The following is a 19684-nucleotide window of genomic DNA, read 5'->3' as shown; positions in this document are numbered from 1 at the left end:
ATCAAGCCCCAACACAGTGTATCATGTGGGAATTAAGACTTGAGACAGTCATCCAAAAATTAGACTTTTTTTTTTTTGAGCAAGATGAGCCCTGAGCTAACATATGCCGTGAATCCTCCTCTTTTTTGCTGAGAAAGATTGGCCCTGAGCTAACATCAGTGCCCATCTTCCTCTATATGTGGGATGCCAGCCATAGCATGGCTTTATAAAGCAGGGTACAGGCCCACACCCGGGATCCAAACCGGTGAACCCCAGGCTGCTGAAGCAGACCGTGAGAACTTAATCGCTGCATCACCAGGCCGGCCCCCAAGACTTTTATTCTTTAAAAACTTCTTCGACCTCCTGGGCAGGAGCTAATGATAGGGAAAGATAATTCTAAAACAAAACTAAGCCCACACCTTGAGAGAGAAAACACACACACACATAAAATCTATCAGTATTCAGAGCCACAGCTAGTTCCATTACAATCTGCCCTGTTGCCTGTTCCTGAATCGAGCACACAGTTGCGTGCCTCTCCCAGCAGAGACAATCGAGATGAGGAAACTTTTCCACCCCACTGTCTTCTATTTCCTACAAAAGTTGCCAAACGGCCGAGAAATTTTCCAAGCTATAATTTCCTCTGCAGGGAAGTCTTATGACGGGCTTCACAAATACCATAAATCAATGCAAGCCGACTGCACATCCGCGACCTCAAAAAGACAAAAAAGGAAAGTCACTCAACGTACGTCACACACCAAAGCTCTGCACCTACTCTGTAGCAGTGTTCTTCAAATTACATGAAGTAGTCCATCGGAAAATAGCTTGTTTAAAAAAACTGAAACAGAACAGAAAATACAATACATGCCATTTCATAAGAGCAACTCCCGACTTATCAAATATTTGCTAGAGTTATGCACACGCACATAAATACATTTCTCTCTGTAGGTCTTGGTCAAAAAAGTTTGAAGGCCACCACATTACAGACATCCAAGTAGTGGGAAATGTAAAGAAGGGAAAATAAAGCGATAATTTGTCATCCATTGGAAGGGCAGAATGACAAAAAGGCTACAAATTAACTCAACGCTACAGCAATATTCTCATCGCTTCTGCTGTGAGTCTCCCCGACCCAAGGCAGAGGAGAGCGCTTACGGCCTCAACTGCGTCCGCCCCAATTCCACCCAGGAGCACCAAGTGTGGGGGCAGAGCCTTTAAGGAGGTAGTTACGGGTAAATGAGGTCATAAGAAGCGGGGGCAGAGGGAGCGCCCTGATCTGATACTACTGGCGTCATCATAAGAAGAGGCAGAGACAGCAGGAATGCACCAAGTGAGGACACAGCAAGAAGGTGGGCTGTCCGTAAGCCCAGGAAAGCGAGCTCAGGGGAAACCGATCCTGCCAGCACCCTGACCTTGGACTTGCAGCCTCCAGAACTGTGAGAAAATAAATTTCTGTTGTTTAAGCACCCAGTCTGTGGTATTTTGTTATGGCGGCTCTCAGAGATTAACAGAGCTGTCTAAAACCTAAATTCACAGGCACAGTATGGATTATAACAGAAGCCCAACTAGCAAAATTCACCTTGTTTTATTAAAGCCTCTAATTTTGCAGAAAAACATTTTCCATTTTCTAAGAAAATTAAAGTTCAGTGGATCTTAAACATTAGCCACACAAGAAGTCAAAAACCAGATTTATAAATGCCTATGCAAAACTAAAATACAGGATTAGAAACCTCAATTAAGACCACAAAACTAACAATGCTGAGGATTTATAAATAACCAACTCTGTTCTAAGAAAGAACAGGCAGAGGTGGCAGACATAGGACATTTTCTGAACGGCTAGCATGAGCCAGGCATTTTCCTAGGTATGTCGTACACTAAATATCATTTATCTTTGTGAAAATCTCACAAAGTAAGTATTGTTATTTCCATTCTCTAGGTGAGAAAATTAAAGAGCAGGAAAGAGCCAACCTCGAGGCCGGGTTCTCCTGGACCGGTCTGTAACACACAGAGGAGCCCGGAGCCTGGGGAGCTGGGAGGCGGCTCCCAACAGCTGAGTCACTCTGAAACTCTCAGGCCGTATTCAATCTCTTTGGTTTTCCCCAGAGGTATTTCCAGGAAATAAAACAAGCATCCCATTGTCTATACCTACAGCTTCTGCACGAACACAGCCACAAATAACTTGATCCAAGCTTCAGTTTTAAAAAGTAACTGTTTCTCTCTGCGTAATAAGTATCCAATTGAAGGAAGTGTCTCCTGCAGCCACCTGAAGCCTAATTCACACTGAAACAGGCATTCCACCCACCTAGTTCAGACCTGCTCCTTCCCAATAGTAACACATTTCTCTACTGTCCACACACTAATCGTCTGTCTAAACACCTGACTAAAAGCCATACAGAGCACAAAGGAGCTAATTAAAGGTGTTAACTGTCAAGGCAGGGTCATTCCTAAAGTCCGCTCAATACTCATCCTAAACAGAGTCACTCAGAGGCAAAGAATCCGAGTAAAAATTACAAAGGACTGGGGAGAGAATTGGACCCAAGTCTATAATTTTCAGAAACCTCACATTCTTAAAGCGGATATGCTAACATCCCAGTATCTTTACAGGAACATGTACAAGTTCAGTGTAAACATATCATCATTGATGTGGATCAGGGCTGCCCCAGGTAGAGAAGCCCAAGGTGTCCTGGCCTACATGCCGATCTATATGACCCGATGGATTTTATGGTGTGGATCAGGGCTGCCCCAGGGAGCCCAGGGCATCCTGGCCTACATGCTGATCTATATGACCCAATTGATATCTAAAAGTTATACGACCACACAATAACCAGACCCCACCTGCACCAATACCATTTAATGACTTTTTACATCATCTTTCCTTTGGTAAAAATAAGTCACTTACCCATGTCTTATAAATTTAGCTCTAACCCTCAACACATTGCAGCTCTTCATTGCCCATGGGTCCTGTCCCCCTGCCTGCAGCTCTTACTGCCCATGGTCCTGTCCCCATGCTATTCTCTGAATAAAAGAGCACTACCACCAGACCTTGAGAGCCCAAGACATCTTTCTTTTGACTCCTCGGTTTGCCGAGCCCACATCAATCATGACTGATAGGATTTTTACCTGTGTATAATTCCCACTATATAGTTTAAGAAAATAAGTTGTAAACTTTTCTTTTTACATAGTTTCCTAGCCCTTTTTTTGCCTTCAAGTTAAAATCAGTCCCTAAAAGTACTTATAATAAGTGAAAAACAAATAAATCAACTTCCTTGACACTGAAAGTAAAATAGATTTTTAAATTTATAATTGAAACAGTCATTACAATGTCCTTGTATTAGTGCCATTAGAAACACTTCTCAGAAATAGAAGCAGGGAGGGACAGAAGCAAAGATGTAGGAAAACTGGAGCCATAACCGAAAGAAAAATTAATCAGTAGAAACAGAAGGAGAGGAAAGCGTGAGGCTGGTGAGAAGCGAACTGGAAGATAGAAAAAAGATCCAAATAAAACTTTCACGGATGAAAAACACAGTGTCTGAAATTGGAAACAGACTGGATGGAATTAAAAGTCAATTAGACGGTACAGGAAAAAAGAGTAGGAAAGTTGAAGACACAGTGATAAAAACCATCTAAAATGAAAAACAGAAGAAAACAATTAACAACAACAACAGAAGAGAGCATCAGTGAGCTGTGGAACAACAAGCAGCCTAAAATTCATGTAATTGGCGTCCCGGGGAAAAAGGTGGGGAGGGAGTCAGACCACAGGAAAAAAACTTTGCAGAAATAATGGCTGAAATTTTTTCCAAATTTGATGAACACTCTAAACACACAAATCCAAGCTTCTGAGCAAATCCCAAGCAGAAAAAGCATAAAGAAAATCAAAGGAATGCACATCAAATTGGTGCAACCAGTGATAAAGAAGAAAAAGACACAATAGAGGAACAAAGAAAAGAATGATAGCAGACTTCTTATCAGAAACAAAGCAAGCCAGAAGACATGGAGCCACAGCTTTAACTACTGAAAACAAGTGATAATTTACAAGTACTTGAAAAAAACATGAGTGAATTCCTGTATAACTTGGGAATGAGAAAACCTTCCTAACCATAACTCAAAACCAGAAATTATAAAAGAAAGGAGTTATAAATCCCACTAGATGACAAAGTGGAAAAAGGTTTTGTAATTTCCTATCTCAGACAAAAGGCTAATATTCCTAATATATAGACAGTGTCTAAAAATTGAGAGGAAAAGAAGAACGACCCAATAAAAAAACTAGGCAAATGATAGGAATAGAGTTTCTGAGAATGGCCCTTAAACATGAAAGATGCTCAACTTCCTCATAATAAAAGGAATGCAAATTAAAACTACAGGAAACACCCATGTCTTATCTATCAGGTTGGCAAAAATTCAAAAGTTTAACAAAAGATCTGATGACAAGTCTGGGCACTTTCACCCATTGCTGATTGGAATTTTAAAAAATAATAACACAACACCAATGGATAGGAGGGAATTTAATAATATCTAACAAAACTTTATATTCATTTACCTTTTGACCCAGTAATCCCACTTCTAGGAATCTATCCCAATGACTCAGCAGTAAAAGTACAAAATGAGTTATCTACCAGGTTATTGACTGAGGTGTTATGTGTCATGGTAAAGGGTGAAAGCAACACAAATGTCCATCAGCAGAGGACATGGTGAATAAACTATGGTACTTCTACACAATGAAAGACAAAAACAGGAGGAGGAGGAGAAAGGAAGGGAGGAAGGGGAGGGGGAGGAGGAAGAGGAGGAGGAAAAGGAAGAGGAAGAAGATCTCACCCTCTGATATGGAATGATTCCAAGATACATTAAGTGAAAAAGGCAAAGCACAGAACAGACCGTACGTGACCTTTGCAAAAGAACGGAGGAGGAATATATATATACATATATAGTATAAATGTTTAGTATTCGTAAACCAAAAGAGTGGAAAGCTAAATCAGAAAAAGAAAGGGGTCCCTATGTGAGAGGGAAGAAAGCAGAGAAGTGGGCAGGATGAAAGCACGCCTTCTCACAAATGTCTTGTTTTACAGATTTTATAGGTTTGATGAATTATGAAAGTGTTCTGCATTTAAAAAAAAATAAGTTAATAAGAGAAAAAAGCAATCCTTAATTTAAAAAATAAACAATTGTTTTTGGTTATTAAAATAATTACTGAAATAATTATACAGAGAAAATAACTATTCTAAACAGTATTTTGTCTATATATCCACAGTTAAATATATTCTAAAGCCAAACAGAGCTGCAAAAACTTAAATTTCATTCACTATGTATGACAGATAATAAATAACTGTGAATATTCTTAGAAACCAAGATTTTTGGCAAATAAGAGGAGAAAAACAAATATAAAATCAAAGTTAAGGTATAACTACACAGTTTTACAGTTGAATTAGAAAACTAAGTATAAATTCATGATTTATTTTTCCTTTTCATATTTCTTTCACATACTTCTTAGGTCTTACTTACTTGAAGAGACTTAGAAGCAATGACAACCCATAACAATGAGCAACCCTACACCCCAGACTGTGGTCCCTAAATACCATTCCCCACTAAAAGGGGAACGAGGGCTCCTTGGAGGAATGGCTGATTCCAGACAGGAGGCAGAAAACGCAGAAGATGAGCATTCACCATCTTGTTGGCCAGAGAGCAAGGAAGCACTCAAAGATGAATGGGAATGAGAAGTCACAGAAGCCACAGGAAAGGGCTCTCATGGGCAATTATTCTGAGTATCAGAAAGGACCACAATTAACAATTAAAGGCCCTGGATATATAAAAACTCCCAGCTTACAGTGTTCACCATGTAATCCCTTCAACTTTTCTGTATGTTTGAAAATTTTCATAATAAAGTGTTGGGGGGCAAGCCCGAAGGCATACTGGTTAAGTTTGCATGCTCTGCTTCAGCGTCCTGGGGTTTGTGGGTTCGGATCCCAGGCACAGACCTACATACCACACACCAACATGCATCCCACATACGAAATAGAGGGAGATGGGCACAGATCTTAGCTCAGCAACAATCTTCCTCACACATAAACAAAAAAAATGTTGGGAGTGGGGAACATTGACTTTAAAAGATCCTAAAAAGTGAGAGAGAGGGAAAAAGGAAAAGACAAAGAAAAGAAACCTAAAACAAAAGAAAAAATAAGTCACTTGCCACCTGCAGATAACCAGGGCACCAACTCCTTACAGTAATAGGCAATTAGCGGGCAAAAGTGAGCTTTCTCTTCCTACCTCTGCAGAATGTCCCCTGTCTCAAGGTGACCAAACAGGCCTCGTGGAGGAGGTCAAGAGCTCAACCTGACCAGTGAAGGGACTGATCAAACTAGAAAATCACCACTTTATGATACATAGAGAAAAAATTAATTCGGGCAATGATCATAATGGAAAAAACCACTAGAGAGAGGCTGATGGGGAAGCACATGACGCCAGCCGGCACCTGAACTCATTAACTAAACCAAGCATCACCCAGAACAAGACCCCACAGGATACACGCCCCTGGGAGGACGCAGCATAAAGACAAGCAGCACCAATGAAGAGTTCTTAAAAAAAGGTTGAACCTGAACGTAACTGAACCTTTGTAAGTATCTTCCAGTTTTCAGGAAGTATGAAGGACTGAGAAACGAGTTAAATGATACCTTGAGGAAGGAAACTGGAGCACGAGGGACATTCTACATCAAGACTGGCCCGATTTCTTTCCCAAGTCAGCGACTTGGGGAAACAAAGCGGGGTGGGGGCTTTCTTGGTTAAAAGAGACACAGGAGACATGACAGCCCAATAAGCGGTGTGGTTCTTGTTGAACACGATTCAAGTGAGATCTAGGAAGGATCCCTGAAGCAAGTAGGAAGCCTGAGTGTGCTCTGAGTACAAGGGGTACCAAAGAATGCCAGTAATGCTATGGGTTCAACGACGCCACTGTAGCAACATAAAGGGCCCTAAAATATGTAGGGTGGAGTATTTTACTGGCTAGGATTTGCTTTAAAATACATCAGGCAGAGGGGGAAGGCTCAGAGAGTAAGAAACAAGGCAAGGGAGCCAAATCTTGATCCTAATGCCCCTGTGATCCTACCATGTCTGTGCAACGGGCTTGAGAACTTCTTCATACTGTCCTCACTACTTTGGGGCATGTTTGAAAATCTTCATAAAAAAATTTAAAACCTCTTCTCTTTTTTTCTTCCTCTGAGGAAGATATGCCCTGAGCTAACAGCTGCTGCCAATCTTCCTCTTTTTGTATGTGAGCCGCTGCCACAGCATGGCCACTGACAAACAAGTGGTGTAGGCCCACACCCAGGAACAGGGCCTGGGCTGCCAAAGCAGAGAGTGCCAAACTTAACCACTAGGCCACTGGGGCCGGCCGTAAAAACCCCTTCTTAACAAAAAGGCGTAAACTTGGATAACTGACCTCCACTCATGAGAAATATTCTGTAAAATCAGAAGTGAAAGAAGGGCAAGAAAAGGCGGGGAGAATTTCACCGTCCCTGAACTTCCTTATGCTATTTCCTAAATCAGGATCACTCCCAGCCCCAGGCAACTGGAGACTGAAGGCTCTGGTGTATGTCAGAGAAAAGCCAGACACAGCGAGCCCTGAAGGCAGCCTCTGGACGGGGACGGCTTCAATCACGCCAGCCAGCGCCACCTGAGTGTGAGGACACACCCAGACCAGCACACCACGGCAGAGGGAGCCCGGGCAGCACAGCGAGCCAGGATGCTCTGCTCTCATCATCCGCCCTCTCTTCCGATCGTGAAGGAATCATTTAACAAAAAAGTCCTTTACCCAAGTCATCTTATTTTGAAACCTATATGCCTCAGTCAGTCTCTCCTCATCTACTAAACTGAAAGGGATGAACTACACGTTTGCTAAGGTCCCTTTCTGTCAGACAAGCCGTGCTCCATGCAGAGGTTAGGCAACCTGTAAGGTACCAGAGAAAAGTTTGATTCCCAGCTGAAGAACTTTTTTAAAAAAAGTTTTTGTATAGGTCATATTTATTCTGAAGTATGTCAAATAAAAAACAAGTCAGGACTTAGGTAAGGAGAGACTTTATCAGGAGGTCTTACTGCAGGAGGGGGAAAAGGACGACTGCAATAGGGAGAACGCACAGACAAGGGGTCTGCAAGGACCTCCCGGTTTAAAAGCATTTTTTTTTTTAATATGACTTTTGACCTCCAAATTTACTAAGTCTAAAGTTAGATTCAGCATTTGCCCGCTTTTCAAATCACTATAAGAAACACCCCTAAGGGAAGAACGCTTTCAGTGAGCTTAATCATTTGCGCATAAGCTAAATTACTCTGTTTAAAACAGTAAGGGCCTGGTGCCGGTAACTCCTAACAGAAAAGAAAGGTCAGCCACGGCACCCTGCAACCACTTCCAAGTGTGGAGCCCAGGTGGAAAAACGCCAGCCAGGGCTGTCTAAGGAAATCCCAACCAAAATCAAGTGTGACAGCTCGCACTGAGTGACCTCAGAGCGTGGACCCAGAGAAGTGCCCGTCGTCCTCCCCCAGGGCTGCCTCCCAGGCTTTCCTTGAAATGAACAGTGAGTTCTGTTCTTGAAAACAGACCTGGCTGGTACTTCCTCTGCTGCCCTGGCACAAAGTTCACCAAGACACTAATCCGATCCACCCTGGAACATTTCCTCCCATAATAAAAGTCTCTCTCCAAAGACAAAGCAAACAGTGATGTGGAACATAAGAAACTGAAATGCTGGCCATGGTCAAGGGCAGAGATAAGAGCTGACACACGGAAAGAACACCCTGAGAGAACGTTCTGTAAGGACCCGTGCCTTGGCCACTGGGGAGGCACCCCTGACGCAAGATGTGGCCCTGGCACGTTCCTAAGCAACCTGCTGCACCTTGCTTCTTCCCTCTCCAACGTCAATAATCACACCTTGCTGAGAGGATCAAATGAGAAGGTAGGGGAGAGAAAGGTTTTTTAAAAACTAGAAAGCATAACTCGTCATTCTCAATTTTTTAAAACATACGCCACATTGTGATTAGCAAAAACGTCACAGCTCCCTTTAATGATCTTTGAAATTTCAAAATCAAGTTTTTTCAAACTCCCACATACCCCCTCGCAAGATGCAGCTATGCCTCTGTCTATCCAGTGGGCATGTCCCCCCGCCTGCTTGGAGATCTCGGCAGTAAACCAGCGTAAGATGGCATCGTGTCTTCGTCACTCTCACTTGCTACCACTTGGCTCCTTCCTTTTTTCTGTTTCCCTGCTCTCCCTCATTTCACTCAAGGCCACGGAGCAGACTTTGCTGGCAACGTGAAAACTCTGCACTTATGCTGCCATAAACAGAATCACAAAACGCCCCGGGCCCTGGAGTCCAAACTCAGATCTGTAAGGACATGAGCATTACTAAAAGGCCATCTGTACAAAGGTTTGATGAGCTTCTCCTAAAGCTTCTGCTCCCTCAGCCATGTCCTTGGCAGGACACCCATCTGGCTGCCTCTCAGCACGGCAATCAGGTCCTCTTTTAGTAATCAGAAAAGACAGCCCACCCCAAATCTCAATCCACATCAAAAGGAGTCAAATTATCACAACACCTGGAACAAGCTAGGCAGACAATCTAGAGGTTCGCAGTTCTTGCCTGGGTTTTTTCTGCTTCCTAAAAACCAAGCAAAGACAACAACTAACTCAATGTTCAGGGCCATGGTAAAGAACAAACTGCGCATGTCGGTAACACAGCAAAAGCATTGAGAATCACCTGCCCACAGGAACATGAAATAATAAATCGATAACTCACAGCCTGGCATGGCCTGGACTTCTCAACTGCAGGACAAGCAGACCAACTGAGACCATCAGATACAAAGAAACAGTGACAAAGTTTCTTTGTTCTTCCAGGGCCCCCAACAGCCCTGACAGATAACCCTCTCGCAGGCGCGCCCTGGCCCTCTAATTTCCTCTCCCTTCTCTTTCTTCCCGCCTCTCTTGACCCTGACCAGGAACCGGCTCCTGCAATTCAACCATCCTGTTTCTACACACCATGTCCTTGGTTTGTACTCATGCCCCAATCATTATAGACCTGATTTCATAAAGAAGGCAGACACACAATGGAATATTATTCAGCCTTAAAAGGAAGGAAATTCTGACACATGCTACAACATGGATGAACCTTGAGGACATATGCAAAGTGAAGTAAGCCAGTCACAAACGGACAAATAATTAGTATGATTCCACTTACATGACATTCCTAAAGTAGTCAAATTCATAGACAGGAAGGAGAATGGTGGCTTCCAGAGGCGAGGGGATGGAGCAACGGGGAGTTAGCATTTAAAGGGCGCGGGGTTTCAGTTTGTGAAGGTGAGGAATTCTAGAGATGGATGGTGGTAATGGCAGCCCAACACAAACGTATTTAATTGCCACCGAACTATACGCTTAAAAATGGCTAAGATGGAAAATTTTATGATATGTATATTTTACCACAATGAAAGAAAATTTGTCTTTTAAAGAAAAAAGCAAGACCCCTATTTTGCAAGTTCTTCTGCTGCTCACTGGTCCTGGTAGCTCTTTATTGAGCTCTGGAACCAGGTCCTCACCCAGTCTGGAACATCCACGCCGGCTCCACAGGAAGGGTCCAGGAAGTCTATTTGTGATCACACATACCACCTCCCCTCCCTACGTACAGGAATCTCCACTGCTAGGCCCCTTACCTCCTTTCCCATACTAACCGCCCATTCGCCCACCGCTATTTACTGAGTGCTTCCCACACGCCAGGCTCTGTCCTGGGCACCAGAGGGTCAACAGGAAGCAGGACACTGAGAAAACCTTTATTTTCCTTAAGGAGGCAGGGAAAAAAAAAGTGAGATAGGCGTAGTAATAGGTGCTAGAGGGATCCAAATGCCAGAGTGGAAGAAGCAGGTGGCAGGGTGGCCTCTCTGAGCTCTGAGCTGAATGACAGGCACGCTCCTCTGTCGGCCTCCTCCTAAAGAACTCATAACCACTCTCTCACAGTAGATCTTTCATCCACTGAAGCCAGTGATGTTTATAAGGCCTTGGGAGTCTTTGGTCCGGGTAAGTTAAAAACACAGTAATAACAACAACTTATCTCTCCTTCCAGCCACAGTCACCCAAAGATCTGTGTTGCCAGAAAATATTGTTCACCCATGAAATTATCTACCTCTCTCTTCCACTTCTGCTTAAAAAGAAACAGAAAGAGAAAACAAAAGTTCTCCTTAAAAGCTCTCCTGTCTCCCCGTACTGCCATGCGAGCAGCCCAAATCAAATGAAGATATAAATCATTCTCGCAGGCCACTCTTCCTGTTCCTGCCCACGTCCTGGTGCCGCCCAGGCCCTTCCGACAGTTCTTGTTTGTGCTTTATCTGAGACTGGAAACCCTGGGCAGGGATCCTTTCTCAGCTCAAGACACAATAAAATATTACATATGGTGAGTCAGGAACAGTGCAAGATGCCCAAGCCAGTCCCAGGAGAGGCCGAAGTATCTAAATCAATACCACACGCCCAAGACACAAATACCCTCACCATTCTCTCTTCCCTAACTCAAGAAAAGCTGCACTGGAAAGAACAATTGCTTACTCAGGGACCTTCTGTGGGCAAGATGACAGAAAAAGTGAAGCATCTGCATACCTCCCACAGGGCAGGTCAAGGCAAAAATCTAGCCAAGTGAAAACTAATAAAAGCAGATCTTGGCTCAACAGAAAGAATGGTCTAGGAATTAAACCTGCTCAGGACAACTACACTAGGAATGGGAGCCAGTGTAAGCTGCTGCAACCTTGATGGCAGGCAATTTGACTACATATATATGTATATATGACATTACGACATATATATATGGCATTATATGACATTATAAAGGTACACCCCTTTGATGCAGCCATTCCTTATTATGTGCTCTTCAAGGGTCCTATCCTCTCTCACTTTCTAATCCTCATTCCAGCTGTACTGCCATTTCCAGGTTGTTATCTGTAGTCCCCACAGTTCTGGAAAGCTAGGTGGAGAGAGATGGCCCCTCACCCACTAGCCAAGGAGTCCCCAACACAAAGCACGTGTCTGGTACATGGGAGGCCTCAAACATTTCAAATGAAGGGGCTTTGGGAATTGCAAGAGTCCTGAAATATTTAAGTGTACAGACGTTCCTTAAGTTTTTAAAATACTGAAAAATCAGAACCAATTAAGTATGTAATTAAGGACTGGATGAGTAAATCAGGCTACAGTCATAAAGTTGAATGCTGTGTGGCCAATAAGAACTACGTTGTACCGCGGTGGTTTCAGGGTGCTCCAGGAGCCCCGACTGACTGACTGACTGACTACTGGAGACCACCTGGGCTACACGGATTCAGGAACTGAGCAGAGGCCGCACCCTGCCAACTCCCCAGAAGCCAATCTAGTGAGGGACAAAAATCCAAATATTCCCACCAAAAGGCCCAAATCCAGAGAGAGATCAACTCTTTTGCCTGGGGTGGAGTGAGAAGAGAGAAATCGGGAGAAACAGGAGAAAGGAACAGGGTCCTGCTCCCTTACATCCCACACCCAGTCAGCAGCACATCTGTTCTCTCCGCTCTGCGCCCAAAACACTAGTTAAAAAGTCACACTTACTACATTAGTGCAAATAACATGATGTTAGTCTGGGATAACGATGTCCAAGCAGGAGCACAAGGAGGAGAAACGGCCCAGCCACCAAGCAAACACTTGACAGCAAACAAGATGAACAGACGAGGACAAGATGCTCAAAAGACAGAGATTCTGTCCCAGAAGAAAACAGAATACTCAAGGAAGAAAAGGAAATGCTTCATGCTCCAAACAATATAATAAAAACATGAATTCGATAAAACAAGAGCTCGAAGATGAGATGGTAGAATAACAGAGAGGAAAAAGGAGATTACGGACCCAAGAAAATGAACAGAGGATCAAAACAACATGACAACAAAATCAGTCAACAAATTAAAGCAACAAAGCATGAAATGCACTGCCGAAAACAGAATTATTAACTTAGAGAAAAGGGTTATGAACAGCATGGAGAGGGCAGATGAAAAGACAGATAAAGAAAAACAGGTAGAAATGAAAAGCAGACAACACTTATCCTACATAAAGTGTCCCTCAAGTGGAGAATCCAAAAATAAAACATAAAATGTATTTTAAAAAACATAACACATACATAGAATGATATAAGCAAATTTCCTGAAATGATTAAAGAAGTCAACCTGCACACTGAAAGAGCACATCAGGCTCCAGCGGAATTTAACAAGGTGCCCAAGGCAATAATGGATGATAACCAAGCTACTGAAGTTACTAAACTCAGACGATAAAGACTTTTATGCACAAAAAGCACACCACCCACAAAGGAGAAAACAAGTATCAGGCCAGCTGAGATTTCTCCCATGGCCACACTAAATACTGAAAGACCCTGAGAGATGGCCACCAAGCTCGAGCATATGACCAGAGACCATTATACCCAGCCAAGGTGTCATTCAAGTCCAAATGCGAACATTACTGGGGGAAGAAAACAGAAATCTAACCAATTAAGAGATGAGCCAAAATAGAATATTCTGTACTGGGAAAGACACACCTGAGTAGAAGCATTAAATCAATTTAAACAGAGAGCCGAGCCAAACAATGAGGGAAAGCATGGTTACAGGACAGACTGGAATTACAATGTAAAATTAATGAAACTTTTTTAAACGACAGATTGGGGAAGCAGAGGTTACGGTAAATCACAGTCATCTTTGCCCTTTAGGATGGGGAGTCAATGCACATTGTCAGAGCTGAAACATTGTTTTAAAAAGCCACAATTCTAACCTTGTAAAGCTTTCAAAAATCTCTTCCCTTAACCTTAAATGAACCCTTTAGAAAAGAAGCTCAGTCAGCTCCGTCATGTTCAAGAAACATTTGAAGTTTAACATTTCTTTGGTTTCACTTCAGCTTCTCTTATTGAAACCAAGTAAAATCTTAATACTTTTATTACAAAATAGCATTGTCAGACCAGTCGCGTTTTCAGAGAAGCACCTCTCTCCATCTTCATAACTGTCCCCGTACCTGTCTACACGCCTTGTAAAGCTGCCTGGGATGATGTAAATCCAGTGTGACTACAGGTCACCTTGGGTGGTGAGGACATGGGGCAAGAGAGATTTTACCCTTCGTACTTTTCAACGTTAATTGATTTCTTTATATTGAGCATACATCATTTTTATCATTTTATGCAAATACAGAATGATTTATCTTAATTAAACAAAATGGACTGGAAGAAAACATGCCAAGATCTTAACAGTGGTTAGTACCATATGGTAGATGGGGATGACAGCTTTCTTCTTTGTACTTTTCTGTATTTGTCCAGGAAAAAAATAACCCAATGTGGCTAAAGAATGTGAGGTGAGGTTGGAAATTTATGGTAGCAAGAAAACACAAAACTAAAACCCTCCATGCACATACCCATCTATGCAGAGCGAAGATGATTAGCTCTGGATAAAGGTTCACAGACCATTTCTTCTTCCTTCTCTCTTATCTATTGTTTAATTTCCGGAAGGGGAACATTTATTACTCGTGGATTAAAAAGACATATCTCGGTTCTGTTTTAAAGAAGCGCTCTAGGAGGTAACGCTCCCCTGCCCCAGAAGTGCCCAAGGTGAGGGAGAGTATTGGATGGTGCCCGTGGGAGGAATTGAAGCAGAGATGGGGAGGATGAGAATGTGACTCCACACTCCCTTAGGGCCCCAGTCCAGTGATTCTCTCGGGGCAAACATGGAGCAAGGAGGTAAGGACTGCCCTAAGACAGGCAGAGCCCTCAGACGTCGCCACTGCACCATGACAATACGCATACACACCCAGGAACATGGTTGTTATGACAGAAACAAAACGAAGAAGAAATTGGCTCAGTTCACACTCAACAATATACAGCACCTGGAACAACACACCACTCCAAAGCCGGGCATGCCCAAGCTAAGTTGTCCAAGCTGTAGCCTTTATGTGCTTTTGATGGTTAAAAAAAAAGAAAAAGAAAAGAGCTCATAAAAGCAGATGAGGTTCTAAAAGGAGTTACCTTCAAGCTTCACCAACATGCAGATACTCAGCATGCTTAGACCTTAGGTTTGGAAGATTCCAACTGGAACAAAACTCACCAGTGGCTATGGCCCAGTACACGTCTGATCCACTCAGTAACTCACCACATGCTATGGGAGAATAAACCTGGGACCCAGGAACTTGAAGCAGAATTCGAAATGGAGCGACCCGTGCATTGGAATCCAGCACTGCATCCAGAGCACCTACCAGGCGACCTTCAAAAGAAAAGAGGAGAAAATGCACCTCTGAGCACAGGCACTGACCGAGCCAAGCAGCCCATGGCGCTGCCCACTCCTCATGCACGAGGCAGTGTGGTCTGTGTCTGGACTCGACGGCAGTGGTTTCAAGCCTCGGGTCCACTTCTTCCGCTCACTGCAAGAGAGCCCGAGCTCCCTGAGGCCCAGGGCCTGGCGGCTTATACCCATTTCCCGGCATTTGGAACAAGGCCTGGAGTTTACCAATAAGTGAACAATGGGCCCTGGACAAGTCACCTAACCTAACTGTCTACATTCCTCAGCGTCTCAATACAGGAGGTAACACAACCCAGTAAATGAGAGCCGGAGATCTAGAGTCAGAAAGGCTGACTTGAATCCTGGCTCCACCACTTTCAAGCTGTGTGACGTTGGGCAAGCTATTTAACTTCTCTGTGCCCTGGTTTCCTCATGTGTAAAGTGGAATAATCACATTATACCTACCTCACAGCATGATTGTGAGAATCAAATGAGTTAATATATTCAACAAGCAAAGTGCTTACACTCTTGCCTGGCTGTAAGATGTACTATCTAAGTGTTGCCCGTCATTATTATTATTTTATCATCATCTCAAAGGTGGGAGAATAATCCCTGCCTACTCCAGGAGGGTACCGTGAGAAGCAAATAAGAAAATATATCAAAGCCCTTCACAGACCATAAAGCAAACAACGTAAATGTTTATCACTCTGCTGTAATGAATAACATCGTGAATCAACGGTAGGGGAAAAACAAACCCAGGAGGACCTGCTCCTCCCTGATCTTCCACTGCCCAGGAATCAAGACGGCTGAGAGGATTAAGCCCCTCACCTCACTTTAGGCATAATTCTTTTTTTTTTTTTTTTTTTTTTAAAGATTTTATTTTTTCCTTTTTCTCCCCAAAGCCCCCCCAGTACATAGTTGTGTATTCTTCGTTGTGGGTCCTTCTAGTTGTGGCATGTGGGACGCTGCCTCAGCGTGGTCTGATGAGCAGTGCCATGTCTGCGCCCAGGATGCGAACCAACGAAACACTGGGCCGCCTGCAGCGGAGCGCGCGAGCTTAACCACTCGGCCACGGGGCCAGCCCCTTTAGGCATAATTCTTAAGTTAACAGGCCCTGAGTAAGGCTCACAGGTGCCTGAGCAACTAATATGTCTATTTTTGTGTTTTTTAACCACCTCAAACATAAAGAGAAGTTGAATCATTAGGGCGTAAGTTACTGAGTAACACCTCATCATGCCCAGATACTGCAGTGTGCATTTGTACAAACAAGGCCATCCTCCTGTATAACCACAGTACAACCTCAAATACAGAAACTGATACATTTCTACCACCTAATCCTCAGATCCCATTCAAATGTTACCTATTTCCCAACCATGTCCTTTTGCTACAACAGATCCAGTTTAGAATCACGCATTGCATTTAGCTGTCATGACTCTTGTTTGTGCGAGTCTAGAGAAGTTTCTGTCTTTCTTTGACTTTTATGACCTTGACACTTTTGAAGATTCCAGGCCAATTTTTCTGTAGAAAGTCCCATAGTTTGGGTTCATCCAATGTTTCATCATAATTACATCACAATTTAATTCAGGTTATAAATGCTTGGCAAGAATCACAGAAGTGACGTTATGTCCTTTTCATCACGTCCCATCAGGTGGCAGACGATTTCCATTTGTCCCATTACTGGTAATGTTCCCTTTGATCACTCGATTAAGACAGTATTTGCGAAGCTTCTACACTGTAAAGTTACTCCTTTTTCCCTTTGTAATTAACAAGTATTCTGTAGAGAGGTACTTTGAAACCATGTAAATTTCCTGTTCCTCATCAAATTTTGAATTTATTCATTTATTTATCAGGATGGTTTCATATTTTCCTAGTTTATTCAACGGGTTATAATCCATCATCATTATTTTGATGCTCAAAGTGTCTCAGATTTAGCCAGTGGGAGTCACTTCAAGCTGGCTTCTCTGTCTTTTGGACGTGTCCCCATCATTCTTTGTAGTTTCTGGCATAATAAAATAATCTAAGTTCACCTTTTACTTTTTGTGCTCCAGCCCTGGAATCAGCCATTTCTCCAAGGACCTCTGGTTCCTTGAGTGAGGAATGGTACCAAAAAGCCAGGATCTGGGAGCCAGGTGTGCTCATTGCGAATGGGGTGCCTGTTTCCAGAACCTCTCAGTGGACAGAGCCAGGAACTACTGTCTGTACATGAGTGTGTGTGTGTGTGTGTATGCGTATATATGTGTTTACATATTCATACACACATGCATATACATATTCAGTAACACATTATATATTTTTATTTTTATATATATCCACATATATAAAAACTGAGTTCACATCAATACTTCCAGTTGTGATCCAATACCACAGTGTTCATTCTAGTTTCTCTCCATATTTGAAACTCCGTTCTCCAATAATGAGAAACCTGGTTTCCATTATTTTTAATATATTTACTTATCTGACCAATCCTACTGTTGTTGTCACTGTCCCCTCCCTGGCAGATGCCCTCCTCACCCTATCCAGCTCCAACTGTCCATATACCCACCCCTAGAATCACCTTGATCTGTCCCACTTAATGGCTTTAGCGGAAGAAGAAGGAAGGGGTGCACAAACTTTTATAGCAATTATCCTTAGGCTGCTCAGAAGTTTTGCCTCCTTAATGGTTTGCTCCTGAGTTATAGATAATCGAGGGGGCCTGAAAGCTGACTGCTAGATAAAGGGGGCTGCTACTTTAATACAGAATCTGAGGAGCAGCTCCTAAGCTTCTCTGATTAAAAACACTGGGTTAGGGGCCAGCCCAGTGGCGTAGAGGTTAAGTTCACGCACTCCACTTCAGTGCCCGGGGTTTGCGGGTTCGGATCCCAGATGCAGACTTATACACTGCTCATCAAGCCATGCTGTGGTGGCATCCCACATTCAGAAGTAGAGGAGGATTGGCACAGATGTTAGCTCAAGGCTGATCTTTCTCAGCAAAAAGAGGCAGACTGGCAAGAGATGTTAGCTCAGGACCACTATTCCTCATCAAAAAAAGAAAAGAATACGCTTGCCTCTCATAGATGGGGGCTGACAGGGAAGCTGATGGAAATTAGAAAAGGGGTAAAAATTCCCACTCATCCCACACACATACACTGGGCAGTTCCACCAAAATTAAGAGATCTGTTGTAGAATCCTTATCTAGTTCGGTAAAAAGAAAAACCTGAGCAACAAAAGAAGGCAGGCGGAAGGTGTAGGGTAACTTAGAAAAGCCACTACACAGACCCTTTAACTGGTGGGAAGGTGAGGAGGGCAGCAATTAAAAATGACAAGGTGACGTCTAGTTTCAGCTCCAACATGTAAAGTCATTAGAAGTCATCACTCTCAAATTAACAACGTGAAAAAGCTGAACAAAGTGAAAAATCATTGACTTTTCCTGGACCCATCAGAGAACAAAGGTCACAGGTTAAACCATAATCCTGAAATCCGGAGAAAAGGGGAGAATCCAGAGTCACAGCCACAATGTGCTCACCCAGAGCAGAAGCCACTGGAGCCATAACTGGTAGGAGCACTTATACGGTGATTTTGACAAAATGTTGCGGGTTGAGTGTGGACTAGCATGAAAGTAAAAACTGGACTAGCATGAAAGTAAAAACCTCCTGATGGCCACATTCTTAAGCGGCCCCTAAACTTGCATAGGTTTTACCACCAGGAACCATGCTAGGTTCTCACTATGAAGAACCAAGAAAGATCCCCTCAAGGCTCTCCCAGGGGAAGGGAGGAGTCCTGGCTTGTGCAATAGGCTCAGAGCATTGCCCATAACAAAGGCCTGCTCTCCAGAGGAAAAGACTTTCCCAGAGCCTTATCTCAGCTGGGGGAAGGGCACTTCTCTGACTCCAACCCCCTCTAGCCTTCCTGTCTCACCTAAGTGGGTGGGGATGGGGGAACTAAGAAACACTATAAAGGGAACAGCCCAAAGACACAAGGCCCATCAAAGACTGAGATTCACTGATAAGACTGTAGGACGCTTCCCCTCCCCCATACTTTACCACCATATCAACAGGCTCCGGAAGAATGACAGCGGAGGACAGTTGAAAGAACTGCCAGACTCAGACTCCATCTGAGGAGGAGGAGTTCCTAAAGAAGCCGAAAGGCAAAGGGGGCACCAAAATAAGGACACCTGAGGAATCTGAAACCTCTGGCACCTGCAGCCACAGCAAACATTAAACATGGCCCATGGCCCAGTCAGAACAACACAAAACTCACACTAACGTACTTTTCTTCAGTTCTTATTACCTGATACCTCATGTCTGGCTTTCAACAAAGAAATCACAAAAAATGTTGAAAGGCAAGAAAAAACCATAGTCTGAAGAGACAAAGCTAGAATCAAAATGAGCCTCATAGATGGCACAAATCTTAGAATTATCAGACAGGGAGTTTAAAATAACTATGATTAATAGGTTAGGTTTCCAGTGAA

At 43.3% G+C, this 19684-nt stretch overlaps 1 protein-coding gene across 4 annotated transcripts in view; it reads right to left on the bottom strand.

Moving 5' to 3' along the window:
* The window catches only part of TBC1D8 (TBC1 domain family member 8), a 112754-nt gene that overhangs the window by 48941 nt on the left and 44129 nt on the right, over positions 1 to 19684 (bottom strand). For 2 of the 4 annotated variants that reach the window (XM_023618541.2, XM_070236075.1), the window contains exon 2: positions 15067 to 15222. The exons of 1 other annotated variant lie outside the window; for it this stretch is intronic. In XM_023618541.2, coding sequence (XP_023474309.1) covers positions 15067 to 15222 — 156 coding nt within the window. The remainder of the gene's footprint in view (positions 1 to 15066; positions 15223 to 19684) is intronic. One more of the 4 variants, XM_023618542.2, reaches the window with a different exon arrangement.

This window comes from Equus caballus, chromosome 15 (assembly GCF_041296265.1).
Source record: "Equus caballus isolate H_3958 breed thoroughbred chromosome 15, TB-T2T, whole genome shotgun sequence".
Classification (NCBI taxonomy): domain Eukaryota; kingdom Metazoa; phylum Chordata; class Mammalia; order Perissodactyla; family Equidae; genus Equus; species Equus caballus.
Note: the sequence above shows the minus strand (reverse complement) of the source record. Positions and strands in the feature narration are given on the sequence as shown.